The 27843-nt window shown below is 56.6% G+C and overlaps 1 protein-coding gene across 9 annotated transcripts in view; it reads right to left on the bottom strand.

Annotated features, from left to right (window-relative positions):
- Positions 1-27843, bottom strand: part of TTC7B (tetratricopeptide repeat domain 7B) — a 259212-nt gene that overhangs the window by 13553 nt on the left and 217816 nt on the right. For all 9 annotated transcript variants that reach the window (XM_072745564.1, XM_072745562.1, XM_072745563.1 and 6 more), the window contains one exon: positions 16849-17051. In XM_072745564.1, the coding sequence (XP_072601665.1) occupies positions 16849-17051 (203 nt within the window). The remainder of the gene's footprint in view (positions 1-16848; positions 17052-27843) is intronic.

Genomic DNA, 27843 nt, shown 5'->3' on the forward strand with positions numbered 1-27843 from the left:
CTTCCCCCAATTTGCTGTTTGAATTGCACGCCCCCCCGCCCCCCTTGGTGCAGCACATGTTAGCTCAGAGGCCCCGCGTGGATGTGCATATCGGCTACCACTTCTAGGGGAGAGCACAGCCACAGCATGGCCCTGGTGCCATGGGACCTGCCCCGTCCCAGCCAATATTTTCTGTGGGTGCTGACGCGCCTCCCTCGCTCGCACTTTTCCATTGGTAATGGGCAAGAGACTCCTGTTGACTTATTTCGACAGCTCCCTGGTTGACTTATTTATGTATTTTTATCTACCTTCCCCAACAACAAGTCAGGCAGAGACAACGGTGTAGGCAGCCTGGAAGTCAGCGCTTCCCCGCGGCCCCATGGCCCGACTCATCTGCGCAGTGGAAAGTTCCGTGCTAATCACTCCCCGGAGGCAGAGGCCCAGCCTCCCACCCTCTGGGGAGGCTGCCCAGCCAGTGAGGTAGGTGTGGGCCTCTGGGACGCTCTGAGTCAACTTCAGGCCCAGCTTTCCCCTGGGGGCTGGGGACCCCGGCTTCCAGGGGAGAGACTGGCGGCGGTGCAGGCACATGCTTCGCTCCCCAGGAGATGATGGACACAGAGGGAGGGACACGGCCCAGAGCTGTGGTGGGGGACGTGCCTGCCAGGCCCCAGCTGGAGGTTCTCTGTCCTCCCGAGAATATCCATAGACGTGAGCTGAGCCGAGGGCTTGCTGGGACCCCCTGGGCCTGGGGGTGAGAGAGGCCTGGAAGTGCCCGCCCCATTCCTGAGGTCCAGGGCTGGGCTCCTTCCCTGTGACCCTCATCGGGCCTCCGATGGGGCAGGGGGAGGGTGTCACACCTTCCCAGGGGCGTCCCTGCACTTGCTTCTCACCATTTACCACCAAACACAGCACAGGCCTGTCCCGGCTCTTCCCACCAAGAAGTCCTGGCCTTCCCTGGGGCAGGAGCACAGGGCTGGGGGGCAACCTGCCCGTGAAGGGCATGTCGCCCCAGCCTGCTCTGGGGCCCACCACCAGGCACCCACCTTCGGCAGGAGCTTCTCTCTCCTTCACTTTTCCAACCTAGAACACAAAGTAATGGAGCAAATGCTCAAGATGACAATTCTAGGGTTTGGAAAAATCTTGCACCCAACAAGTAATTTTTGGGATCACCTGTTGTACCTGTGGTTTCAGGCCTTAAGTGTTGAGTAGAGAAACAAGCACAAAACACTATAGGGCAGAGTCTCTTTCTGCAGACTGGATGGGGGAGACTGCTCCCAGCATGCCAGGAAGGGATGGGCAGGGACCTTCCTGGAGGAGGAGAGGCCTACGCAGACCTGCAAGGGCGGTTCTGGGGACCTGGGTTCGGGCTGTGCTGCATTGGTCTTGGCCGGGCTGAGAGCCGGGGGGCCCGAAGGCGGCTGGGCCATGCAGTGCAGCGTCTCTCCGACACCTGAGAGGCAGCCAGTGGCTGGAGGCCTGGGGCCCAGCATGGAGGAGCATCAGGGGATGGGCGCCCTGGCAGTACTGGGAGATGAAACCCCATAAGCCCACAGTGCAGAGGACTGTGTGCCAACTCAGGAGCTGGGGCAGGGCTGTGGAGACTCACCTCTGTATCCCCAGAGGCCTGTGTGGCCCCAGTGGACACTCACCGGCAACGGCAGTGGGGGTGTCCTCTCCCCGCTGTCGGCTGGTCACCCCCTCCCGTCCAGGCCTAGGTCCACCAGAAGGGCGTGGCAACCTTGCCCAGCTGCCAGGCCAACTCACACCCCTGGGCTCAATGGTTGGTGTCCCCAGCGACCGGCTCAGGAGCAGAGGGTGCTGTCTGTCTGGGTGGAAGGGTGACAGGTGTGCTCCTCAGCCCAGATGGCCAGCAAGGCTTCCAGACCCCAGCCTGGAGGCCACCTGGGGATGCAGGCTCACCTGGGTTCCACAAGCCCCTGCCAGGAGGATCCAAAGCCAGGGTGCTCCCCAGGTCTGAGTGTTCCCTGCTGGGGGCTCCTGGCCCTGGGCTTCCTGTTACCCCTGACCCCCGGCACAGTCACACCGCTGTTTTCTGGACAATGCACTGAGACACGGACACGGGTGATTCACTACCCGTCGCCGGGGACTCGGTCATTTTGGCAGGCACCTCCCCATCCCTGCCAGGGTCTGGCACGGGCTATTTTTTCCATGTTTAAACAGAAACAAACAAAAGTGATAAGATACTTCTGATGGAGAGAGCTGGAAGTGACAGGGCTCGGAAAAAAAAAAATTTTTTTCCACAAATGACAAGAGAACTTAGAGCATAGACTCCAGGCAGGGAGCTCAGCGGCCTGTGCCCTGCCCCTCCCTGCACCCCTGCCCCCAGCATTCCTGCTGCACCAGGGCTGAGGAAAGCTACCATCTAGTGAGGAAAGAAAACAGGCAATTTGCTCAGAAGTGGGGAGTTCTACTCCTGGGTTTTTGCCAAGACTTGCTCCCTGGGGCTCCTAGACCTGGTCCTAGGACTTGGGAACAGTGACCGTGGCAGCCCGGCTGGGACCTTGTGGGGAACAGCTGCCATCAGGGAACTGCATGGCTGCTGCGGAAATGGGACAGAGACAGCCGGTGCTTTCTTTTCCGACACAACTGAGCTCTTAACCATGAGCTGCTTCAGTATGGAACAAATCAGCATCCAGGTTAGCGTCATTTCCTTAAAAGTCCCCCATTGGTCCTAAGGGGACAAGCGCGTCGCTGCGCCCGCTCCCCCAGACAGAGGCCCTGGGCCTGAGCGAACTCGCACCAGCCACCTGCTGTCGGAGGAGCATCGGGCCTTCTCCCCAGCCCAGCGCCCAGGCACAGGGCTCCAAAACAGGTGCGAGAGGGGTGGAGACGACCTGAGGTCCATCCCCTGTGGCCTCCGGGGGGACCTCTTCGCTTCACACACGGCTCCCACAGCCACACTGTTTCTAGGCCAAGGAAGGCCTAGAAGGCGAGCAGCTGTCGGTAGCTCGTACGTGCTAGGCAGGTGCTCAGAGCTGCGCTCGACCTTGATGGCAACTCTGTGAGGGTGGAATGTTCACTTCTGTAGGATAACAAGGTCCGAAGTCATACGAATGGCCAATCAATCTGGTAAGGCTGGGGCTCAAATGTAAGTCTTTTGGCTCTGAGCCACCCCCTCCTTCCTGCCGCCTGTCCCGGGCAATCCTGAGTCTCACTCTTGCCCCCTGAGTCCCCCTCAGCCGTCCTGTCTCCATCTGGGGTGGCAAGTTGAGCTCCGCTGTATCTGTGCCACGAGCACCCTCTATGCCGGGAATCCCGAGTCAGGGACACTGGTGTTCTTCTGTGCCCATGTGCACTGAGCCCCCTTTGCCTCCTTCCCCCCATCAAACTGGCCAGATCTGTGAGTCCAGTGCTGCTCTGCTAAACTGGCTCCCCGAAGGAAAAGAAAAAGCCATGATTTGTAGTGCTTGCCAGTTTCCGTGGTATAAATACTCCCACCGTGGCTGGCGTCCTGCAGGCTGAGCTGGGAAAAGGTGAGCAGCGCGGCCCGCATCACCTGACCGGAGGAGCTGCCAGAGGGCCTGGTGCGGCAGCACGGCGACCATGGAGCAGGCAGGAGGTGACACCCGTGCCCTGAAATCCGCCCGTCCTGTCGGCCAAAGCACACAACTACCTTGATGGTTGGAGGGTGGGTGGGTGGGGGCAGCAGCAAAAACATGCTCTATTCTTCAGGGTTAAGGATGCAGGGAGATCTGTGATCGAGCAACTGGACGGGGGGAGGGCTGAAAGCGTCACGGAATCGCCCTCGGAACTCTGGGAAAATGGGGCTGGGGGCCCTGTTTTCTTCCATTTGGTCTCCCAAAAAAAAAAAAAAAATCATTCAGCAATACGGAGCTCCGAGCCTAAGATTTCTGTAAAGCCAATTTTCTTGTCGACTGGGCTATGTCCCATGTCGCACTTGCTGGTGGGTGTGTGGGCGTCCGTGCCGTGTGGCGGGGGGGGGGCTGAGGGGGGGGCTGCTGTCGGCAAGAAGGATGGGACTGTAGGTCGGCTTTCTTTGATCATCCCAAAGGCAGAAGCAGGTGTGTCACCTCCGTGGAAGATGCCAGGCAGCAGGTAAAGAATTTAACAGCTTGTGGGAGTTCTAATTAGATTGCCAATTATAACTAGATTGACCTGCCTGGCTTTGAAAGGCCTGGAAAAATGCATGTTGTCCTTAGGAAGAAGCAGGTTTTTGCTTCTGGTTCGTTCTGGGAGAGCCCCGCGGGGATCGCTTGCTTCCACTTTGGTTCTAGCCCCATGCCTCGGGCTGGACTCCCGCTGCCCCGACGTGCAGGGTGAGAGAAACTCTGTGGGGACGTAAGTCCCTACCCGGGGAGGGGCCACTTTCCACAGAAGGCGTATGCTTCCTCCTTTCCTGATGAAGACAGACTCAGCGTCATGTGCCATAGGCTCCCTTGCAGGGTGGTCCAGCGGTTTCTGCTTCATTTGGAAGGACATCAGCCAGTGGGGCAATGACGGATCTAATCAAGACTGACCTCTTGGCAATGCCAGATCCCAGGCTCTGTGGTGTGTGTGTGCCCAAGATTCCTTGCCCAAAAGGCCTTGGTGGTTATCATTGATGGTCATCTGCCCTCCCTGGGGACACTGTCACCTGGGAAGAGAATCTGGTCTCAGGCAGACACGAGAGGGGATGTTTCACGTCTGTCCTAGGAGCCAAAGCACGTGCAGTCACTGTTAGACGCCGCTGAAGTCCGCCTGGCTCCCACAATGAACTGATCACATCTGATTCTCCCATCATCATCCCTTCTCACGGAGAAAGACTCGGAGGCCCAGAGAAGTCCAAGGCCCTCAGCTCCTCCGTGTGGAACCATGTCCGTCTCCCATACCCTTCCTCTGCACGGCAGTTTCACAGGCCTCCCATCAAGCACCGTGGGGCCCAGGGCCAGCTGCCCCGAGCCGGGAGCAGAGTGGAGGCCGTAGAGGGCCTGTGACGCTGGCAGGGTCAGGCCCTCGAGGCAGCTGGGTGGGTGGGAAAACTGCAAGTGACCACAAGGTACATTTCCTCATTAGCCAAACTTCTCTCCTGCTCTGCAAGTGTTGGTGCTCCCTCCTTGGGTTCTGCCCTTGGCCTTCTTTCTTTCTCCCTCTCTGATTCACAGTCCAGCTGGGAACGGGTCTCATGTCCTCTCATGGCTTCAGCTGTCCCCTCCAGGCCACCGCGGCTTCCCAACCATGGCCCCTGCCCTGGAAATGCTTCCAGACCCAGCCAGCCACACGGCAGGCTTACAACCTCTTTCCCCTAGCTGCCCCTCCTCCTGCGCCTCCTCGTACCGTGGAGGTGGTCTCATCCATCCAGGGACCTGCCCCAGGTGGCTTCGAATCACACGAGAACCTTCCAACTCCCTCACCACGCTTTACTGAATCTGCCTTCTCAAAGTGTCTTATCTTGGACTGTCTCTCGACAGTTACTAGCTGGGCCCCGGCCCTCGTGTCTCTTAGCTACCGCCTACCTTATCCTCCATGGCTTTTAGCACCATCTCTCCAAAACGCAAACCTGATCATGTTACTTAGTTTTAAACTGTTTATCAATCTCTCTCTTTTTTTAAGATTTTATTTATTTGACAGAGAGAGAGAGAGAGAGAGAGAGCGCACGTGCATGAGCAGGGGGGAGAGGGCTCCGCTGAGTAGGGAGCCTGACTCAGGGCTGCATCCCAGGACCTTGAGATCATGACCTGAGCCGAAGGCAGCCGCTTCATTGATGAGCCGCCCAGACATCCCTAAACTGTTTTAATCTTGAAGAATTTCAAGCATGTGGAAAATCAGAAAGGCTAATGTAATGAGCATCTCCATACCTAGCACCTAAATTTAACAACCGTTAACTTCTTTCACACTTGCTTTATCTATTTTTGGGGCAAGAGTTAGTATCTTAAAGAAAATTACAGGCACTGTGACACTTCGTCCCTAAATACTTCAGCCGAAATCTCTTAAAAATAAGGATGCTTCCTTACAGAACCACCCCTCAATAAATTAATAGCACCTCCTCCCCATCACCTAGCACATGGCCCCAACGGTCCCATACAGATCTCTAAGAGCTGCTTTGTTTATTATGGACTCAAGCTCCATCCGTCCCCAGCTTGGGAAGAGTCCGCACCTCCACTCAGCTGCTGACACCTGGGCCCTGGGTCACACCTTGTTGGAGCCGTGTCTGTCCTCCCCACTGCCCTCCCCATGTGACCAGATAGCCTGTGGCCTGTACCTCCATCTATGGGAGCCCCTGGGACTTTTCCTACACAGGCTCCTGTATGTTTACGGCTCCCCTTCTAGACTCGAGGCTCTAGTCCAGCATCTGGTACGGAACCGGGCTCTTACACACATTGTGTCGTGTAATTGTTGTGACAGTGACCGAGGGGCCGCCGTGGTGAACACGCGGTGGAGGCAAAGCCACAACAGCACCCGACGCAGACAGACAAGGTGCCCATGTCTGGGTCCCTTCCTGCTCCCAAGCCTCCAGCTGAGGATGTTCTGAGAGAGGCTTAAGAAGAGACAACTCCTGCAAAGATATTTTCAGAGATGGGGGGGTGGGGGGCGTCCCATAGATACTGAGCAGGTGAGGCCGAGGAGGGATGAGAGTGTCAGTTGGGAAGCCTGGGGGGTGGGCATGGAGGAGGGCAATAACCGTTGGGAGGGGGGTGCGCTATAGGCCCGGGAACGCTGGCAGAGGGGCTCTCCAGGGGCCGGCAGCTTTCAGGATGTGGGAGCCTGGATCTGGGAGCTGGGGGGGCCTCAACCCATGGTTCTGTCTTCTTCCCACAGCAGGCTGCTGGGGTCCTGGAGAGGCCCGTGAGGGGCAAGGCTGCCTCTGGACCCCAGGCGGTCTCTCCCCCAGTGCCCCAGAATGGAGCCTCTGTGCACCCACACCCCAGTCCTTGGTTGGCAGCGATAGCTGGCTTCCCGGAGCAGGGGGTCTCTGAGGACCTGGCCCAGAGCACGCTTCTGTGATCTGTGGGGGGGAGGGGGGAGAGCTGGGCCTGCCTTGGCTCCCAGCCACCACCTTCCTAGACCCCGAGGGTCTGAGACTTGGTGATATTTGGTATTTTGTCTTTGGGACGTTTGTCATTCCTTCCTCCTGAGTGACCCCTCCCCTCTGGCAACAGGAGGGGTGCCAAAGGCTACCCTGGAGACCCCGCTGTGCCCATGGGGGCTCATAAATCAGTGCTGACACTGCTGACCCAGATGGATGGGGCACGGGGGGAGAAAGGGGTGCCACACGGCACGGGGGCTCCTCTAGGCCAGGTCGGAGGCCAGCGGGGAGACCAAGTCTGAACTCTGGTTGGGGGCAAAAGAGAGAGGATGCAAGTTCTGGGGATGCGGTGTGACCAAGAGGGCCTGGAGCCCTACAGCCCCTCCTCCCCCAGAGCAATGAGCGGGGTTCTCTGGGGCCAGGGTCTGCCCATCTCCTCTCCACCCCCAGCCAGCACGAGAAGGCAGGTGCTATGGTCTGTGTCACAGACAGAGAATGTGGTGGGCATGGAGCCTTGGGAAGTGAGGGCGTCGGGATTCCAGGTGGGTCTGCCACTCACGGCCCCGCGGCCATGGCATGAGCATCCCAACCTGTGAAAGGCGGGTGCTCAGACTGGGGAATTTCCTTGGTGTTCTAAATCCCACAATGCCTTCGTGCTCAGGTGAGCATCAGGTCCAAAGACATCCCGGCTGCTTTCCCTGATACTGAATGAAGAAAAGCTGGAAGCAGTACCTGGGAGAAACTTCTGGGGTATCCTCCCAGGAGCACTCAGTGGGGAGTCTCTGGGACCAGCATCAAATGACATGGAAGCCATTGAGGCATGGGGCAGGCCAGGGGACACGAGCCCGTGCAAGTGGCCCCAAACCCCACCTTCTTGTGGTGGCAGCCATGCCCTCCTGTTGACCCCCGGGGCAGGCAGCCTTGGGGAGGCAGGTGCTGAAATCCAGCGAGGTCTGAAATAAGGCTGGGGAGTTGGGGGCAGCGATCTGGGAACACTAAGAACAACGCAGAGAAGGGCAAACTTGGATCCTGCCGTCTGGTCCAAGCCAGGGAGCCGTGACTGTGGCCAGGCGGGAACGCGATGGAAGTGAAATGCCAAACCATCCTGGAACAACGGGGCAGGATTTCTAAGAATAAATGGTTTGGGTAGAGTATGTCAGATTTTAAATAATTTTAGATCATAATCACTAATGAGACACTGAACTGCACTGTCTGTGATTAGTCATCTAAGACTCTAGCACAGAAAACAGAAATCAACACAGAATTAATTTTTCCCCTAAGCTGCAGCAAAGGAAGGCCCGGTGATGGCCTGTGTTCGGGGCCTGCGCCGGGCCCGCGTTGCTTCTGCGATTTCAGCCCTCCATGGAAGCACAGGGGCCCTGAGGCCGTGTCTCCCTGGCAGCGGCAGCGCTGAGAAGACACCGCAGCCGCAGCCGGAGGAGGGGTCCGAAGAGCAAGCAGAGATGGTCCGCAGGGAGTATCTGTGCACCGACGATGCAGGTCGCGGTGGGAGAGCTTTCGGGGGGTTTGGCAAGAACGGGGGCCGTGAGGCAGGCAGGAGTCGTGCAGATGCAGAAGCCCCCCATTCCCAGGGGGACACTCCTTTCACTCCAAGGATGATACACACACCCAACCAACAGAAAGCGCTTTAAGCTAAAAATTACTATTTTCAAGTGAACGTGAGGACGAAGCTTGAGTCATAAAAAAACCTTTCAGTTACCTGGTTCTTCCCCCAAATCATCTCCAGTCCCTCCCCTTACGTGGATGGTTTGTGCCTCTGACCTGGCCACTGCGGTCACCCTACCTACCCCAAAACAGGTGCGGACACTGTGCAAACCCAGCTGCGACAACATGGTTCTCTCTTCCCTCCCGGGAGGAGTCAACCCTCAAAACCAGAGTGAAAGCGAGGGATGTGTCTTGACGCCGTGGAAACCAGGGAAGCTACCTGAATCTGGGTTTGGGGTGGGGGTGAGGGTATAAGCAGAGGCTCCCTTGGCCTGGCACCAACATCAGAAGTCACGCCCTGAACAACACAGCAGGCCTGCAGTTCACAGAGGGAGCCACATGAGATGGGCGAAGGACACATCCTGAGTCACCATCAAGGGATGAGGGAGCATCCTTGGGGAGAGGTGATTGGGGGCGGGGTGGGGGCTGCTGGCAACTTCACAAGGGAATTTGTCTGAACAGAGGGCGTGAGGTTTGGCTGTCTGTTTTTCTCAAATAAAAAATGATATTTAATGACATTTGTATGGTGCACGGGGGCCAGAGGACAAGGCTGCTCTAGGCCGGGGAGAAAAGCTCCCCACCCCCCTTGGCACTCCCAAGGGCAGAGGCCGTCTCCTTCTTGGACACTGGCGGGGACCTGGGCCTCTGGAGAGTCCAGGGCCTGGGAAGGGGCTCTCTGTGTTGGAGGTGGGGCTACCACCTGGATCTGTACCACCCCAATCCCATGGCACTGCTATGTCAGCATGCCTGCCTCGGTGTCCCAGGCTGCCTGGGGATGGCCGTTTCAGCCCCCAGGCACCTGTCTCTGGGTCAGGCCGTAGAACCTGGCATTTGGCTTTGAGGGTGAGCGCCTCTGGGGAGGAGGGGCGGTGAGAAGGCACCAGGGGTCCCCCCAGGAAAAGTACCATTCTTTATAAGTTACCATTTCAAATCTTAGCCTGAAACTAGGCCTCTCATGGGTGTGGTTGTGGTAGGTCAGCTTCTAAGGGGGTGATCCTCTCTGACAGAGCTGAGGGAGACAGATAGCAGACCACCAAGGGACACACATGCGCCTGGGAAGGCCACGGCAGACCCCAGGAGGGCGGCCTGGATACTGTTCCCCAGCAGTCTCTGGCCTGAGGATGGTGAGCCCTGCAGTCCCAAAGAAGAACATATTTGGGGACAACAGGGCAGAGTGCGTGAACCTGAAAGGGGAAGTCGCTAATCCCCACTCCAGGGTCCCAGGGCTGCCCCTCGGGCCTTCGACCATATTGGGCCTCCGAAGCAGGGGCTGCAGGTCAGCCTGGGGAGCCCCACCTTACAGCACAACACACTCCCTTTGAGATCTGGCCTATAATACACTCCCATCCTGTCGCATTAATGAGCTGCCTTGGCCTCCATGGTCTCACACAAAACTACGTACCGTGTCCTCCAGCCCCTGTCCACGTTGGAAGGGACAGTGCTAAGGCCAAGCCAACAACATCCACAGGCCTCTGCACAGTTAAGCTGATTATTTAAACACAGTCCTGCTCCAATGATATTTGCCCAAAATCTATTCAAGGGAAATAGCACCCAGTGCCCTGGGGGGGGGGGGGGTTCGCTTGCAAAAGGGTAACAGTGGCATCTGTCAAGGTCAAGCTGGCCTTTGAACCAGTTTTTCCCCCTCTCCCTGACCCACAGATCTACCTGCTGCCCCTGGTCTGTGCCCTTCCCCCAAAGCACAGATCCGTGAAGCGAGCACGCTATGTTGGTTCAACAGGTGCTTCAACGGAGGGGAGTCAAGGGGCTGGGGACCCCTCTGCTGGGGTGCGTGGGCAGGTGTCAGGAAAGGCTTCTCAGGGGCATGGTACTTGAGCTGGGCTCCATGGGAGGTCCTGCTCTGTTCAGGACCAGGGTCTGACCCCCACCCTCCGTGCCCCAGCCTAGCAGCCCTACTTGGCCCCCTCCCACACCCCAGCCCAGCCAGGAGACATGCTTCCCGTCTCTGCCTGCAAGGCACACGCCCCTTTCCTATATCTTTCAACCCTAATAAGCTGGGCTACAGGCTCCAGAGAAACAGAAAGGAAGACATCAAGGCAAAAGCATGTGCTTTTGGCCAAGCACGTGCCCTCATCTATGCTTATTTCGGCTCCTCCGGCTGCTGAAATTTGGTTCAGAAGGAAAGCCACACCCGTGGGCAGATCTTTTGGAAAAGAGATGCCTGTCTTGCTGTCAGGGCTTCCATCATAGACGTGACCCAAATTACAGAGGACAGCAACGTTCACAGCTAATGTTTATGGCATGCTATGTGGCCTGAATTAACTTTTATTTCCCCCCCAAGATTTTATGTACTTATTTGAGGGAGAGAGAGCAGAGGGAGAGGGAGAGGGGAATGCAGACTCTCCGCGGAGCAAGGAGCCCAATGTGGGGCTCGATCCCAGGACCCCGGGATCATGACCCAAGCCGAGGGTGGACGCTTCACTGATGGAGCCCTCTGGGTGCCCCTGTATTAGCTCATCTAACCACACGGTAACACCATCAGGGACACTCTGGTTAGCCCTAACGGCTGATGGCATGGACAGACGGGTAGCTGAAGGGACTTCTCCCAAGCCATGCTGCTGGTCGAGACAAGGCTGGGATGCGAACCCGGAACCCCGGCAAGTGGGACCCAGAGCCAGGCTCCCCTACCCTCACCCCTGCCACCTCTGTGCTGTGCTGTCACTTGAGCTGTAGACGCCTGGGTGACTCCTCAAATGTCCACACTTAGCATCGCCCAGCCCTGGTTCTGCTTCTAACTTACGACGCGGCCTGGGGCGGGTCCCGGAGAGCAGGTTCCCCAGCGGCGAACAGTCACGGGTGAGGATACTAGAGACGGAGTCTTGTCCACTGAAGGTCCTATCAAGCAGCACACGGATGTGGAGGGAGGGAGGACAGCTAGACGGTGCATCAAGTCCTTCTTCAAAGAAAAACATTGCTCTTCTCAACGTTAAAATCCTTTTTCCTAAAGCCCAGGAAGTACGTCAGATGCAATGAACGGATACAAGCGCCTTCTCGCTGGACTAGGCAAGGTTAGGCTCCTGCCCACCATTCCGCCGGGAGGAGGGAGACAGAGACTCTGCAGAACACCCCCTGCCCGGTGTGCCTGCACCCCGGGCCGCCCTCTGCCCCAGGCCGGGTCACCAGCCTGACGGACAGATCAGACAGACAGATGCACAGACACAGGCTGCCCGCCTCGGGGTCACCCCGCGAGCTCCTCGCTGGCTCGCCATGTCCCTCCTCCAACAGATGCCCAGATTCAGAAGTATGCTTCCAGCGTATGAAACGTGAGACACAAGCAACATCCCCCCAAATCTCGTCAGACAGACGGACACGTGAAAAGACGCGTGCGAGAAAAAGCCGAGTTCAGTCACTTGGCAGGGCAAGCTGCCCGCGGCCAGCCCGAGCCCCCCCACCTCGAACCCTCTCCTCGTCCCACGGCTTGGCCTGTGCGGGGATCAGGCCTTCTTCCAGGAAGCACACGCAGCTGGAAGGGACTCCGGGTCCCCGAGAACTTCTCCGAGCACTGTCACCAGCCAAGTTGGGGCAAATCAAACCTCAGGGCTGTGAAAACAGCTTAAAACGTCGTGAGGGCCCATAAGCCCCGACCTGCCGCGCTGGGCGCCGAGGTCCTCCCTCCAGACCCGCTGCCCGCAGGCCGCGCCCCCGCCGCGTCTCCCTAACATGCCCTCTGCCAGCGGCCCGGCCCTTCTGCCAGCCGCGTACTAACGTGCTCACTCCCTAGGGACGGAAGTACGACGCCACTTCTGACGTTTTAACATTACTCCAGACTCCTGATGTTTCAGAAGACCTAGGACCGCGGAGCAAAGCCTCAAAGATGGCCTGTGATGAGACCACCCGCAGCCACCCCGACTGACCTCGGGGGTTGTCATGCCCTAGGATCCTCCCACAGAAGGCAAGGCCTCAGCCACTCCTCGGGTGGACAGCCTGACCCAACCCGGCACCCCCAGCCGCCTCCCTTCTCAGCCACCTTCCCCTTTCCATGGGGAGCTCCACCAAAGGCCTCTCCCCACGACTTCCTCCAGCTGGCACAGGTGGAGGACTGTACCGCCCTCCCCACTCTTCTATCCACCCTCCTCTGGGTGCCTCACGGCCTTCTGTCCCTTTCTAGGTCTTGTCCTGGGAATGTCGACATTCAAGAGGATGGCCCCTTAGTGCTTCTAGCCTGTATTTTCTCCTCTCTTAGGAACAGCTCTGCATGATCACTGTCTCTGTTGTACACGACGGGCTCTGGGTGAAGGCTGGTCCTTTGGGATGACATGCCAGCCCTCCCCCTGCCCCCCTGTGCACGTGTGGGCTCTAGCTCACCCCCGGCCTCGTGCTCCCCTGGGCTGGGTGTCCCTGCAGCTCATGGCCCTCCTGGGATCTCTTCTCCTTGTCCCACATGCTGTCCACTGTGTGGAGCCCTGGATGACCTCCGCCACCTGCCCGTTTCACACCTTTTCTCACCTTGTCGAGTGCTCTGGAGGAAGGCGTGTTTCCCACTAATCCAGTCTAACATACACTCATTTCTCAGCCATACTTTCCCCTCCCGGGGAGCCTTAGCAGCTCCTCTCCACACGGCCTGCTTGGCTCCCTGCCACGTGCGTTCCTCTCCTCAAAGTTTTTGCTCCTTTTTTGCCCTCCAATCTCGAGCACTGCCCCCAAGTGTCCAGGCTGATGTTACCACATGTTAAGCAGATGTCCCTGTTTGCAAAGCCTGTCCCAGTCCTGGTAGTTCTGTCCTCGGCCTGGGTGGTCCTGCCCAGGGAGGCTGTGCTCCTGCCCTGAGCCTCCGACAGCCCTGCTGCCCCCACTCCTGACTCCAGATCACAGGACAACTGGTGCGGAGACGGTTGCTCTGTGTTGCATTAATTCATTCTGGGTGCTGGGAACGGAATGGGGTATGCAAATGTATGTAAATGTATTCACTTATGCAAAAATGATTTGAAAATATGCCTTTAGAGTCTCTGGAAGAAGGCTGATGACTGAATGCCTTCCCTGGTCAACCACGTTACTTTGTAATTCGTTATCCTTTCTGCCCACGGCTCCCCCCCTACCTGCCCACTCTCAGCCCTCTGCCTCCCTGTCTGGTGCCAACTCATTATTAATATAAACACATGATGTCTCCTCTCCCCTCTCTCTATATGTGAATTTAAAGACATTGATGAAGGCTCGAACTACGAGAAAAGTGTTAATTTTCACGGCGGTGGAACGTCCATTTCTTTCGTCAAGTCTGACCTTCTATTAACTTTACCAGGTAGCGCCTGCCTCCCAGGCCTCACTGCCTCCTTTGCCCTGTTACGGTGTGTGCGCTCCTGCTTACGTACCGGCTCCCGCTGCAACAACCCTAGAAGTGAGCGAATCATCGCTCTTCTCCGAACCAATGAGCAGAGCTCCTGACCATACTCAGTTCTCTGCGTGGCTGTCTGCCACCTGGGCTCCACCTGCAGCGGTCGCCGCTTCCTTCCTCCACAACAGCTCCCTCCAACTGTCCCTCCAGCTCCCCTCCTTCCTCCCTGAGCCTAGCCGTGCCACCGGCACAGACACACTTTCCATTGTCTGTTTTTTTCTGTGATGGGCCTGCAACTGGGTCCTTCCCCGGAACTCCCTTGGTGGGTTCTCTGACGGTTTCTCTGTCTCCAACACCTTCTCACTTGGCTCTTCCGAGCCTCGCCCTGACCTGGCCCAGCCCCTGGCTTGCACACTCCTTGCCCTGAGTGCCAGGCAGGGTGTCAGGCTCTTGGACGTTTCCAGCCCCGTCCGCCACAGAAGTCTCGAGCCCCTGGCTCTTCCCTGGAACTCAGCCTGGTAAAAAAGGGCATTGGGTCTCTCTGCTGACCCCTCCCCTTAACTTAGGGGCCTGCAAACCCATCTGGTTTCCATAGGGGCAGAGGTGGGACCTTCTGTGTCCTGATAACAGGTTTCCGTTCCGCGCTTTGTGTCTGGTGCTAAAATGACCCCTGTGCATACATCTGAGGACACTGGGCAGCAAGAGGGTGACGTGCCCTTGGTCCCCAAGCCAGGAAGTGACAGAGCTGGGATTCTGATCTCACACCCCTTCCAGCCTGGGGCCTCATCCTTGGCTTTGAGGGTACACTGCAAAGGCCACCTTCTTCCCTTCTTAGACCCCAAGCTGTAGAAACACAGCTATCCTGCACGGCCTGGGGATGGAGGCAGGAAAGATGTGTTGGGGGTGGGGGCGGGGGTGTCTGGGGAGCACAGGCCAGGGTGCATCTCTTACACAGTCACCAAGAAAGAGCCATCCAAGCTGTCCTTTGGGAGTCACACTGATCATAGTCACCGCTGAGCGGTACGAGAATCCAAGGATCTACACTCCTTAACATTTGTAGGCCTGCTGGTCTCAACCTGTCTCCAGTCTGGGCGGTTTCTGAATATACTGGGACGCACTGAGAGAAGTCTTCAGTGTTTGATTACTCTTTTCTGGGGGCAAGGATGCCCCGGAGCCAGAAGAGGCTTAACCGTTGCCTGAGGGTCAACTCACCTGGGCCCAGCTCACAGGCTCCCCTGGCTGGGCCCTCAGCGGCTCCTTTGGAAAGGAAAGCACCTGACATTTGTTGGGGAGCTCGGGTGTCTCGAAAACCTCCAAAGGTGAAACAGAAAACTTTCCCAGTGCGATTTTCCTATTTGATCTTTTGTCTCATGTGTTCCCCTCAGGGATGAACAAGAAATACTTGTCTGAATAATTCATAGGCCCTGAGGTAGAAACATGCTGCTCCCTTTTTTTTTTTTTTGCTCCTTTTCAATAAAAAAGCTGGGTACACAGTGTTGGTGATAGCTCTTCTACAACGCTCTAGCGAAAGCGCAGAGATCTGAAAAGCTCTTTACAAATCACTCTTACAATAGAGAGGCAGAAATTAAAAGCCATGTAATATTTTTAATCAAACAGACTAAAGTTTGGATAATATGTAAAATTATTTATAAAGCTGCACTGAGCTACAAAATGCTCATAAAGGGAAGGTGGAAAAAAAATCAAGGAGCTGTAATTATGGTAAGGTCTGATTTATTTTTAAAACTGAAAACCAGTAGTTAGTTATTTTTGAAACTGCTGAGCCCCTTGCACGTTTTGCACTATGACTATGAGAGATGGAAGAGATCAAGGGCTTTGGGGTCCTTCTGAGAACGCTTTACTTGTTAGGTACAAAACTGTACACTCCTAACGCTGGATGACATTCACCATCCACCTTGGTTGCTTTGTTTTCATTTTACGGAAAGAAAAACGAGTGCAGACGGCTTAGGGTCTTTCTCCCCAAAGATAAAGAGTGAGCGACTGACCCCACAGGGTTGGTTCTCAGACCGCCTGTCCAGTGTTCGCTCTTTGTACGGCACACTAACCCTGATTACGGACACCGGGCTCCCAAGGGCCACCTCGGTTTCACTCTAAGGTTCCTTCTTCCTGCGGGTGATTGAATCCAACACAGCCTTCCACTGAGAAAGAAGCACAAATCCCGGCCCCCGGCCCTGGCACGCAGGCCCAGAGAAGCCGTATGGCTTTCCATCGGCCACTCAGACTTTGGTGACTTCTGAGTTACAGTTCAGGCTCTCATGGGAAGACAAAAGACCACCGGCTTTGTGGGGGCAGCTGTGCTCAATACACGTGCCTGACGCAGAGTGGTGACGGGAACTCTGCAGACTTAGACTGCCCCCCACTAACCGAAACCTAGGCAGAGGGAGAGCCGGCTCTGGGCAGGGAGAGAGCAGATCAGGGGGGCAGCCCCAGGCTTCTGGCCTGGGCACCTGGGAGGGGTGCGTGTGCACTTCTGCGGGGGCCACCACACTCGTACGCAGTGTGGAAACTAGGTGACCTACCTGGATCCTCCCTCCTCGGATGGGCTGCCCCTGCTGGCCAGTGGCCTCGGAGACAAGCTAGAGTCTCCTTGGGGTGTGGACAGCCCTCGAGCAGCACAGAGACTAAAGTGACAGAGGCAGTGCCCGGGGACCCGGTGAACCCCGCCCCACCCCTGCACCCCGGCTATGTGAGCCACATGGCCATGGCACTGCTGGCTCTGTGCAGCATGACAGCCTGGCAGGCTAAGGGCAGGGCCTTCCAACCGCAAGAGGGTTCAAGGGTCATGAGCCGCCTGCTGCTTCCAAGGGGTGCCCCCAGTCCAGGAGGAGGGTCCCGGTCCGGCTCAGAGACTCACCAGTCGCTGCATGCTCTTCACGTGGGTGGGGCTGATGGATAAGGCTTCTTCGTACCACCGCCGGGCTTCATCGAGGTTTCCCCGGAGCTCAGCAACCTGGCCACGCATGTACAGGACGTTGTGGGACATCGGGAAGAGGTTGGCAGCTTCCTGAGTACAGGCCGTGGCTTCTGCGGGCTTCCCAATGCCAATGTAGACCTCGGCTGTGGGGAGAGAGCAGAAGGCAGATGCTGTTCCGGTTTGCTGTCCTTTGGAGGCTCTGCAAATGGCCGTGAGTCTGGTTGGGGGCATTTGAAGCCCCCCTGAGCCCCACGGGACTCTGGAATATGCAGGACCCCAAGCCAGCCAGTCCCCCAGCCCGACTGGAGACAGCTGCAAGCTGACACTACTTCCCGCCCCCTGTCCTGAGGGGACTCGTCACTCCTGCTGTTGGGTCTTGGAGAGGACATGTGTCACCATCAGCCAGAGGGGACTTAGGGCTGTCTGCCTCTGCTCCCCTGTGAGGACATGCACACTCAGGGCCCACCTAGAGTTCCGGGGCATCTGGGCCGCCTGCCCTCAACTTTGACACCTTTGGGGATAAGCCGAACGAAGTGCAAGTAAAGCGATACACACAGCACCCCAGGGCAACGGCTCTGCCCTCCAGCCTGTTCTGATGCAGGGCAGCGTTCACAGGGAGAGGCCGTGATGGGATGACAACCAGTGAAGGTCACCACACCCCGTGACTAGTAACGTCCAGCATGAATACCAAGCTGTCACTTTCAAAAAAGCAGGAAAATGACCCTCCGCCCAGGAAATGACCCTCTGAGGCCTCAGCGCTCTCCTGTGGGGTCCTGAGTCGCTGCAGCTCTGGCCACCTGCCTGTCTCCTGGGCACACTCAAGTGCCCTGTGATCCTAGCACCACCATTTTCCCGGTGCCAGGCCTGTGCCTTCAAGGACATCAGACACCTCTCCTCATCCTTGGCCATATGGGTCCGGATGACTGCCTGGAGTCCTCCTCGGTGGCTGGTATGCTCTGGGCCCTTCTCCTACCTCTAGGGCAGCCCTGGCTCATGGGTTCCTGCCTGGACCACTGACCCTCCACTCCCAGTGGCCAGAAACGTCTGCACCTACACCTCGATTTACCCACAGGGTGATGTATTACGTATAGTAGGATGCAGGCCAGAACAACACAATGCAAAAATAGGAAGGTTTTGCTATTTTCCCTGTGTGGCCCTCCCGAGCCTCTTCTGGAGGCTGCTTTGGAGTTGCCTCGACTAGGGCAGGGAGGTTTACCCCATTTGTGTCCTGTGATGTGTGTGCACCCCTCTGGAATGGAGGCCGTGAGCCACGTGAGCCCAGGGACCGTGTCTGTGCCGCTCACTGCCATGAGAACAGCGTCTGGCACAGTCAGGGCTCAGGAAACACTTGCTGAATGAATGAATGAATGAATGAACGATAACAGTCAAAGTAACAGTAGCTAACACGCACTTTGTGCCAGGAGGTGCTCTCAAGTCTCTCTTTTTTTCAATTTTAAAGATTTTATTTATTTATTCATGAGAGACACAGAGAGGCAGAGATACAGGCAGAGGGAGAAGCAGGCCCGGGATCAAGCCCTGAGCCAAAGGCAGATGTGGACCACTGAGCGGCCCAGGTGTCCCTCTCCTTTCATCTGCATACGGTCCATAGGATCCCAGTGCCTGGCACCATCATACAGATGAGGTAACAACCCATCCCAGATCCCAGGCCAGCTAGAGGCAGAGCTTGGCTTGGGGCCTGAACAGTGGCTCCCCTGCCCCCAAGTAACATTCAGATGGATCCCTTGGCCTGGAATTTGGAGCCCTCGGTGGTGCCTGGCTCTATCGCCCTTACTAAGCTGTGTACCCACTGTCCCCGATGCCCCGGGCTCCCTCGAGGCCTGCTCAATGCCTACCCGCCCAGGCAGCCATCTCTGACCCAGGCGACCCCTCCGAGAGAGGCCAGCCTCTGTACTCTCTGGGGGCCGTGGCCCTGCATGAGTTTCTGTGGGCGGCCTGGGTATGCTCCTGGATGGAAAGCTTTCTATCTCACCACCTCCAGCTTCAAGCTCCGAGGCTGGCAGAGGGCAGGTGTGTAGCTGACTGACCTCAAGCACCCTGGATGGCCCTTCTCCTAAAGCAGCCCCTCTGTCCTGGTGATCATGTCCACCAATGACAGACTCCTCAGGCTTGGTCGGGGGGCCTCAGGGAACATGGACCCGCACCTCCTGTCTGTTTTTCCAGCCTGTGGGCTGCTTCCTGGACAGGGGAGCCCCCAGGGTGCTCACAATGCAATGTCACAGGCCGCCCCCTGCCAGCTGAGGCCCAAGGGCAGCAATGCCAGCGCAGCACCGGCCTCACTCACCTTCTGTGGAGGCCCAGCTCCCCAGGTGTTCACTAAGCACCCATGACACGCGGGGACTCTGCAGGAGCAAGGGTGCCTGAGTCTGGCCTGGGGTTTGGGTCCTGGAGAAGCCCACCCCCTCCCAGGAGATATACCCTGTCCCACCGCCACCCCATCCACCAAGCATGTCCCTCCCTGGGCCAGACCTGCTGCAGATTTAGGTGACCTGAGGGGGCCGGGGACACCTGACTCTGGACTTGCTCCCGTTTTCACAGTGGGCTCGTGTCTGTGTGTAAGGTCCACAGGGCCCAGAGCTGACTGGGGGTGACCCTTGGGGCTGTTGCCACCTAAATTCCTATGGAAAAGGGACCAGCTTGGAAGGGGGTACTGAAGGCTTCTAGAATTTTTATAACAAGTATCAAGGTCGGGGCCGGGGGTGGGGTGGGTGGGGCTCAAACAGCAGCATGATAGTGTGCCTGTGAGCCCTGTTCTAGGAGGGTCCTCCATGGGACCATGGGTCTTCAGGGTCCCCAGCCATGCATCTGAGGCTACTGCTTCCTTCTTGAGGAACTGATCGGAAGACAGAGACCCCGCTGAGCCACGATTATGCAAGTGGGAGAAAGAGACCAGGCCTCCTGGGACTTCTTTTCAGGGACTCAGAAGTTGCAGGAGGAGCCAGTGCCTCTGGCGCAGGGTGGGGGGCACACAGATGCATGGCCTGGCTGCTCCTCAGTGGGTCCATTTGAGCCCTGCCACCTTTCGACCCCCGCCCCAGCCCTGTTCAGTTCTCCATCTTACTTCCACGCCTGTTTGTGCTGTTCCCTCTGCCCCAAATGCCTCCCTGAATGGGCATCTGTGAAGACCGACCCTCCTCGCTCTAGGCCCCAGCACACTGTACCCTGCCCAGGCCTTCTCTGCACGCCCCCATCTCTCGCCTGCCCTGTGTGCGCCCCGGGAAGTGCTCACCCAGCACACCTGTCCTGCGTGACCTGCAAGCATGCAAGCCTCCCATACCGGCCACGTTCCTGGACCAGCCCGGTTGAGTCCCCTCTGCCCCTGCGTGGCATCACGCCTTGTGCAGAGAGGCCCTTCTGAAATCATCTGCGGAACCATCTGGGGACATCGTCTGAAAGGGCTGAGCTCTGTGGTGTAGGCCTGACAACTAAGCTGCCTCCTCAGGGTTTGGGGAACCCGGAGCCAGCAGTACCCACAGTCCCGCACAGGCTCAGTTTCCTCATTCACTCATGCTTCTGACATGGGTCAGCTGCAAGGAGAAGTGGCCCAGAGCCGTGCAGGTTGCGCACTGTGCGCAGTGACCGGGCATGGCAGGGCCGCAATCCACTCTGAACTCTGCAGGGCAGGCCGTGTGCCTGGCGCAGGCTGCATTTGCCCAGAGGGCTCCCAGGTGGCTCCTCACAGAGGTGCGTCCAGCCAGCAAAGCCTGCTCCCCGGGGCTTAGTGTACTCAGAGGGGACACCTGTTTTGAAACTCACGCAAAGGAGCCACAGTGTAAGGGGGAGATGGCCCGAGGGCTGTACCCATACTGGAGCTGACAGACAGACCTTGCACCCACCTGACGTCTGGCAGAGACGGAGGAAGGAAAAGACTCGAGTGCTCCTAGGCTTAGATGTGAGGCCTACAGGCAGGCAGGGAGCTAGGCCAGCTGACTCCCCGAACCTTTAAAACCAACTTCTTTACCCCAAACCTTGCTTCCCTGATGTGTGCTTGGAAAATAAACCCTAGCAGCTTGGCTGTGGGACAGCCCTGCCAATGGTGGGCTGAGGAGCCCCCAGGGTGAGCACAGGGTGCCTTCTAGAAGCAGCAGGTGCTCCCAGGGCGCACCGCCCTGCTTTCATGAATTCACTGTCATATAACAGTGTGCCTGAGGGCCTGGATGAGCTTCCCACTGTGGTGCTACATCATTACAGCCTGGGGGCGGGGGTGGGGGGCAGCAAGTTCCACTTACCCTGGAACTCTTCTTTGCTTTCTCTTTGTCTGGGGGAGGTTGGAAGTAAAAGAAGGCAGGGGCTTTGCATGTGTGTGTAGGTCCTAACCTGAGCTTCTCTGGGCTGGGCCCTAGGCTGGGCCTGCAGCCCCTGTGGCGACACAGCCCAGGCTCTCCTCAGTGAAGGCCTGGCCACGTGCCTCTGCCAGGCTCTTGGCTGCACCATTGATGCTTATTTCTGGGTTTCTGGGTGGTGGGGTCAACCTGTCCAGAGGGACTCCTTCCCCAGGTGCTTGGTGGGGTGGCAGGACTAGCTCCTCATCCTCTAGCTGCATTTGGGAGACGTCCATCCCCTCCAGGCCCTGGCCCAGCTGCTCTCCCGATGCCTTGATCCTTCCCCAATGCCATCCACCCCTTAGGCTGACCTTGACTCTTTGTTCAAAGAGAACACAGAAGCCAGAAGAGCAGACCTGGAGCCTCTTCTCACCACCAGATTGACAAGCCCTCTGGTGTCCTCTGTGCCCATCCTTTCCGCTCCTTTTCTGCTGTAGGTGAGGCCAGTCCCTCTGCCTGGGCCCTGGACCCCACCATTCTCTTGCTCTCTTCAGGGATTTGGATCTGCACATATCCTGTCTCTCTCTTAGGGACAAGGACGTGACTATCCCCGCAGTAATTGAAATGCTTCTGTGCCAGCCAGTTGTGAAGCTGCCTGATGTGAAGCCACATTCCTCCCCAGTTCCCCCTCATGTCTCCCCTGTGTTGCACTGGGGTCTTCTCCGCAAGGACCAGGTGCCCCCGGCCTTGTCCTCCTCACCTGCCAGCGCCCTGCAGCCACCTCACCATGCTCTGTCCCCAGCATGCCCCCAAAGCCTCACCTGTCACGGCCTCCGACAACTCCCACATGCCACATCTAACAAGTGATTTGTCAGCGCTAGTTTGACCTCCCAGCAGCACTTCCTACCAGCCACATCCTCCTTAATAACAGTGATTTTAAGAGTTGTCAAGTGCTTGCTACCCACTGAGCACTCCGTGTGCATTACCTGGTGTGACTGTCACCACTGCCCTTGTTTTGCAAACTAGGGCTCATGGGGCAGAGGGGGAACCTGCCCAGGTCGTGCTGCTGGGACAAGGTGACAAGGGGATCCTCACTACTCTGACATCTGAACCCAAGTCCCTGATTGTGCTGCACAGGCCCCTTTGGAGGGAAACCCCTCTGGCTGCTAGTGTCACCCCTCCCGTCTCCCTCCTGCCTCACTGACAGCCTCCTTTCTCTCGCTTTGTTCCCCACCACCCTGCATAGATTTTAAATGTGGGAGGGGCTTGGTGCTGGTCCTCTCCCTTCTCATCATACCCCTGGGCTTTAAATCCTCCTTCCCCAGTGTCTGTGTCTAGCCTGAACCTGGAACGAGGCTTGACCCTCCAGCCGCCTGCTTGCTGTCTTCACGGGTGTGTCTGCAGGCCCTGAACCCTTCCAAGTTCAAACATGACTCCGGTTTCCCTTCCTCCCTGACTCCAACACGTTGGTCCCCCACTTGCCCCGCCGCCTCATGTTGGCTTCCCATTGCCCAGAACGGTGCCACCAGCGGCTCACTGACTCAGGCCCCAGACACAGGACTCTTCCCTCCCACCCCTCAGCGTGGCACCCATCGGGGACACCCTTGGGTCCGGTGCCATAGTGTGTCTCGGGGCCACTTCCCTTCACCCCAGACACTGAGCTGCTCCCTTCCAACCTCCGCTCTCTGTTCCCATTCTCGATGCTTCCTTTCCATTCTCTATGTTGGGCCGGCTAGCCCATGTGTCTGACCTTTTCACCCTCCTGGTGGAAGCCCATCAGGAGCATTCCAACACTTTTAGGATGAAGTTAAAGACCTTAGCATGGCTGCCAGGCCCCACCCTCTCCGCATGATCTTGCCTAGCCTCAGGCCATGTCCTTTCCTTCCCTTCAGGCTCCTGCCACGTCTCCAACCCTCTCCACCCTCCCTACCATCATCCCAACCTCCGCTGGTCACTATGCAGGCCCCCACTCCCCATGCTTACACTTCTCCTGGCCCCTGGCCTGTGGAGGACCTCTGTTACCAGTTCCCCCAGGGGACCACGCTGCCCCTTCCTGGCCCATGGCACCATGAGAATTAAGTGCTTCTGTAGCTGTTTTGTTTCACGTCTGTAAACTCCATGAAGGCAGGGACTGCGACATCTTCATGACCACTGAACTCCTGAGCCTCGTGCCAACTGCGGCCCACACACACTGTGCTGGATGGCTGAGGGCCTGCTCCGGGTCACAGCTGGAGCCACACTCCTGGGGTCTGAGTTCTGGTTCCCCCACTTATTAGCCATGTAATATTAGGAAAAAACGTGACAGCTGGGTCTCAGTGTCTTCCCCTGTAAAGTGGGGTAAGGTATTCAGACCTCATAAGGTTATTATGGAACAGAACAAATGAAGATGTATAAAGTCCTTGGGATAAAGTCTGACAGGGATAGTTTATCCCTGATAAAGGGATAGACCACTAATTAACCCCCCTCCCTGCTCTAAATTGATCCATAAATTCCATTTTTAGGGCAGGAACAAACAGTCAGTCTAGACTGGCCCTGCATGAGGCAGGCCTGAGCCCCGGGTCCTGAGCCTTTCCTCCGGCAGGTGCTCCCTGTTCAGTGACCCACACACCACCTGGATGGGCACTGTCTTCATTTCTCATGGAGGCTGCGCCGCAGGATTACCCCTAGACCCTGCGGATGCAGCCTTGTGGAGGCAGGGAGGAGCCTGGGACGGGCGAGGGGGTAGGCTGGGCCCAGGGCCAGGGAATTCGTGAGAGTATCATGGCTTTAAATTCCCAGGAGAAATCAGAAAATCTGATCTTGCACATCTAAGAATAGCCGTTGGTTTCAACTGTGAGAGTGCCAAAGTGAAAGCTATAATTATTAGTACGTAACAAGCAGAAATTAACCACCTACCGCAAAGTCATTTTTAGCTGCCATCCCAATGTGGAAATTAAAAGATGGGCACTAAAAAGCTGCCTGTCTTGGCGAAGCCTCTGGTCCAGCCTGGAGTGTCTGTGAATGTATGACTCTCCGACGGCCAACCCTGAGGTCTGCATGCCAAGGAAGTTGTATGGCTCCTAAGGAGATGGGTTTTGTGGCACAGTAAACATCAAATGCTATGGTGTCACTCCCTTGACTCTGACTCCTTCCCCAGTAAGACCACAGAGGCATTTATTTATATCTGGCCTGGGTTTCCCTCCTGCAAAATGGGAGGCGATAACCCCTACCAACAGCCCCAGAAGATACTTGGAATTTCCAGAGAGGAGACCATAAAATGGGTAAATATCATGTGATGCCCAGATGCCACACACACAAAAAAATCGATAAATGTATTTTTAAAAAACTAGTCCCCCCCCAAAAAAGGACAAGCACAAACACTAACAAAGATAGGAGAAAATAGTTATAGCTCATATCACAGACACGAGGCAAGTTTCTTTGACACATAATAAATGCTTACAAATAAAAAAGGAAAGCTCAGTGAGCAAAAGCCACCAACACAGACCACTGAAATGCCATTTTTCATCTATTGTGTGGCAGAGGTCTACAGGTCAGAGAATCTGTTGCGTTGACAAAGACGCAAGAAAATGGGCCTTCGCTCAGAGTTGGCTGGGCTGTACACTGTGTACTACTCTGTGGAAGCCAATGTGACAAAACTTAGCAAAATTAAAGAGTATACACCCTTTGATCCATCAATTCCATTTTTAGGAATTTATCTTACACACAATATATAGAAGGATACTTACTGATGCATTGTCTGTAACAGGAGAACATTAGAAATGCCAATCAGTGGGGTACTGGTTAGATTACGGTGAATTCATACAGCAGATTTATACCACGCCGCCAGTCAAAAGCCTGCATCAGCGTTATGTGCGCTGCTAAGCAGTGACCTCCGAGCGTGTGCGATTGCTCTGGAAAGCACACGGGGTCTTTTTAGTGGTTGCTGCGGGTGATGGTGGCTGCGGCTCCAGGGCAGGATGGAGACTTTTCACTCTCCACCTTTTGTACCTCTTCAACTGTGTATCACATGCAGATACTGTGTATTCAAAAATAATTTAAGTGAAACTGTTACATGGGTCCCAACAAACTAAGGGGCCAAACCCGGACACAGCCCATGGCAGTCGGCCACCAGGTGTCCTGGTGAAGAGTCTGAGACACTGGGGTTGGAGGGGGCCAGGACATGGGAAAGGGTGTGCTCAGGGAGTGGGTCCCCCTCACTCAGGGATGGAGGGACCCTGTGTGGTCAAATGTCATTGGTCTTCCTGGATCTGTGCTCCCTGCTGGGCCATTGGCCCCTTCCCTCACAGGGCAGCTGCAGTTCAAGTGTCTGGCTCATGATCTCTTGGCCATTAAAATGGACACACCGGTGGCCCAGAGAGCTGCTCATGCAATAGGCTAGACATGGAAAGCTGTCTCCGAGTGACCTCACCTGCACGTCTCAGATCTGGGGCAGCCTCACCGTGGACTCTCGTCATGAGCTCCCACCAGACTCAGCTCACCAGGGAAAACCACCAGGAAAGACCCACAAATCCACAGAAACGCCATGGCCTGGGGGGTTAGGCCTTCATCTAACAGTTTCTTCCAAAGCCTGCAAAATTTAGTCTGGCAGTACTGCTAGACCTACTGAGGGAACCATATATGGTTCAAAAGTGGGGGGGGGGGGGAGGGCATGTTTGGTCACTGACGTCTTGCCCCTTGGAGCAACAGAACTCACACCACAAGTGGTAAAACCTTACAGTTCAGAAGAAGCTGTTTATTTTCTGAGTTCATTCTCAAGTTACCTCTTCAGACCATATGAATGAATATATACTATCCTAAATCTTGACTTAAACCAGGTCATTGCTTTGAAGGAGTCAATATGGCACAAATCCTACACAGATTCTAATCGACTCAATTCATTCTTACGACAGAAGTACTCTGCATATTCTGTCCAGACTCTATAGGGCAGGTTTGGCAGCCGTTTTCCAAAGTTCAACCTCACCAGCCTAGAGCATGTTAAGAGCCACAACGAGAGCTTTATTCTGTGCTACGGGCTACGCCAACAAGCAGATATTACACGATCACGTGCAAATCCACAGACAGCCCCAAGCCCGAATCTTAGCTACCAAGTTCCTCAACGTCCTAATAAGCGGCTACAAGATTTCCTCCCAAGAGTCATGTGGGACATGCAGAAAGGAAGAGAGTCTGGATAACTCAATAAAGGGCAGCAAGCCAGCAGGAGAAGCTGTCCCGGAACCTAGTGATCCTCACTCAGGTCACTGACTTTTCCAAGAAGCGGAGAAGAGGAGCAAAGCCTGTGACTGGGTCGAGGAAGTTCATCCCAGCTGAGGATGGACTGCCTTCAGTCCTGTTGGGTTTGGTTAGACTCTGGCCCTGCAAAATCTCAACCTCAGTTGGGATCTGAAGGACACCTCGGCCTTGCAGGGCCGGCCCTGCAGGCCGGCCAGTCTCTCCTGGCCCAGACATGGAAGCCTTCTCATTCCCTCTCTCTGCTCTCCGCAGTCACTGTTGGTGAGGGCGGCTGATTGAGCCAGGCACCAGGCCCTAGGCCGCGGACTGGGCTTTTCTGCAGGCGTGCAGGGCGTGGAGAGCAAGGCTTTCCTGCTGCCCCCGCGCCCTGCGCGCCAGCTCATCTGGGCCCAGCGAGAGGCCGCACGCTGGCAAGCGTCTGCGCAGGAAGAATAATCAGCACATTCATGAATCATCCCTCTTTTGTGCTTCTGCTTGGAAGAATGTAATTTGCTAATTTATGGTAGCTGTTATGGCTCCATTAAAGATGCCAACACAGGAGGGGCCGGCTGAGCTGGGCTCTGTGACACGCCAAGGCCAGGTAAACAGGACCATGTTTTTGTGTATGAAGGTTGGCCGGTGGTTCCAAACACGGTTCAGCATCACACAATTAGCCTTGGCAGAAAAAGGGGTAAATAGGCGGACAATGGGGGATAATGAGCACTTTCCCCAGCCAAACCTGGATTTCCTCAGTGTGCCCTGAGGGTCCTGCCTGGGGAGGCCCCATCGGGGTCCTACAGACCCCGTGATGACACTTGGCGAATTGAGGTTACTGTTTACACATAAATATAAATTTGTAAGTAAATCGGCAGCCTCTGTGGAGTGGGGTTGTCTTTGCTACGGTGCCTGTGGGTGGGATTTATTGGGGGGATTTTCAGCCACGCGGCAGCAGCCATGTGGAAGTGGAGGTGGGGTGATCAGATCTGCTTTCTGGGCTGATTTCCAGTTCTGCAGCTGCTGCTCCCCGCTCCCCGCTCTGTGGGTGAACAGGGGTGCTGGCGGGGCGGGGGGGGGGGTAGTGGGGGGGCGGGCAGGGACACTGAAAGCGCTGCCCCTTCCCAGGCTTTGACGAAGACATCTGAGTCAGCAACACGACGTTATCCAGGACGCCACTGCTGGGAGGCGCCAGGCACTGAGCTCATCACCCTAGGAGGTGGATGCTACTGCCCACCCCCCCCAACGGATGAGGAAGACCCCGCTGAGCTGAAGCTTTTAGCTCCTGTCTACACAGCTGCTAGGGAGCCGCGGACTTCCAGACTAAGGAGCCCAGGATGCCCTGCCCCTCTGGCCCCCGCAAAGAGCGCCTGGGAGTCAGTGTGTGGCTCCTGCTGTCACGCACACCCTGCATTCCACACGGCGACCTCCCCAGGTCCCTCAGGGTCCAGTG

The sequence above is a fragment of the Vulpes vulpes genome, unplaced genomic scaffold (genome assembly GCF_048418805.1).
Source record: "Vulpes vulpes isolate BD-2025 unplaced genomic scaffold, VulVul3 u000000644, whole genome shotgun sequence".
Classification (NCBI taxonomy): Eukaryota; Metazoa; Chordata; class Mammalia; order Carnivora; family Canidae; genus Vulpes; species Vulpes vulpes.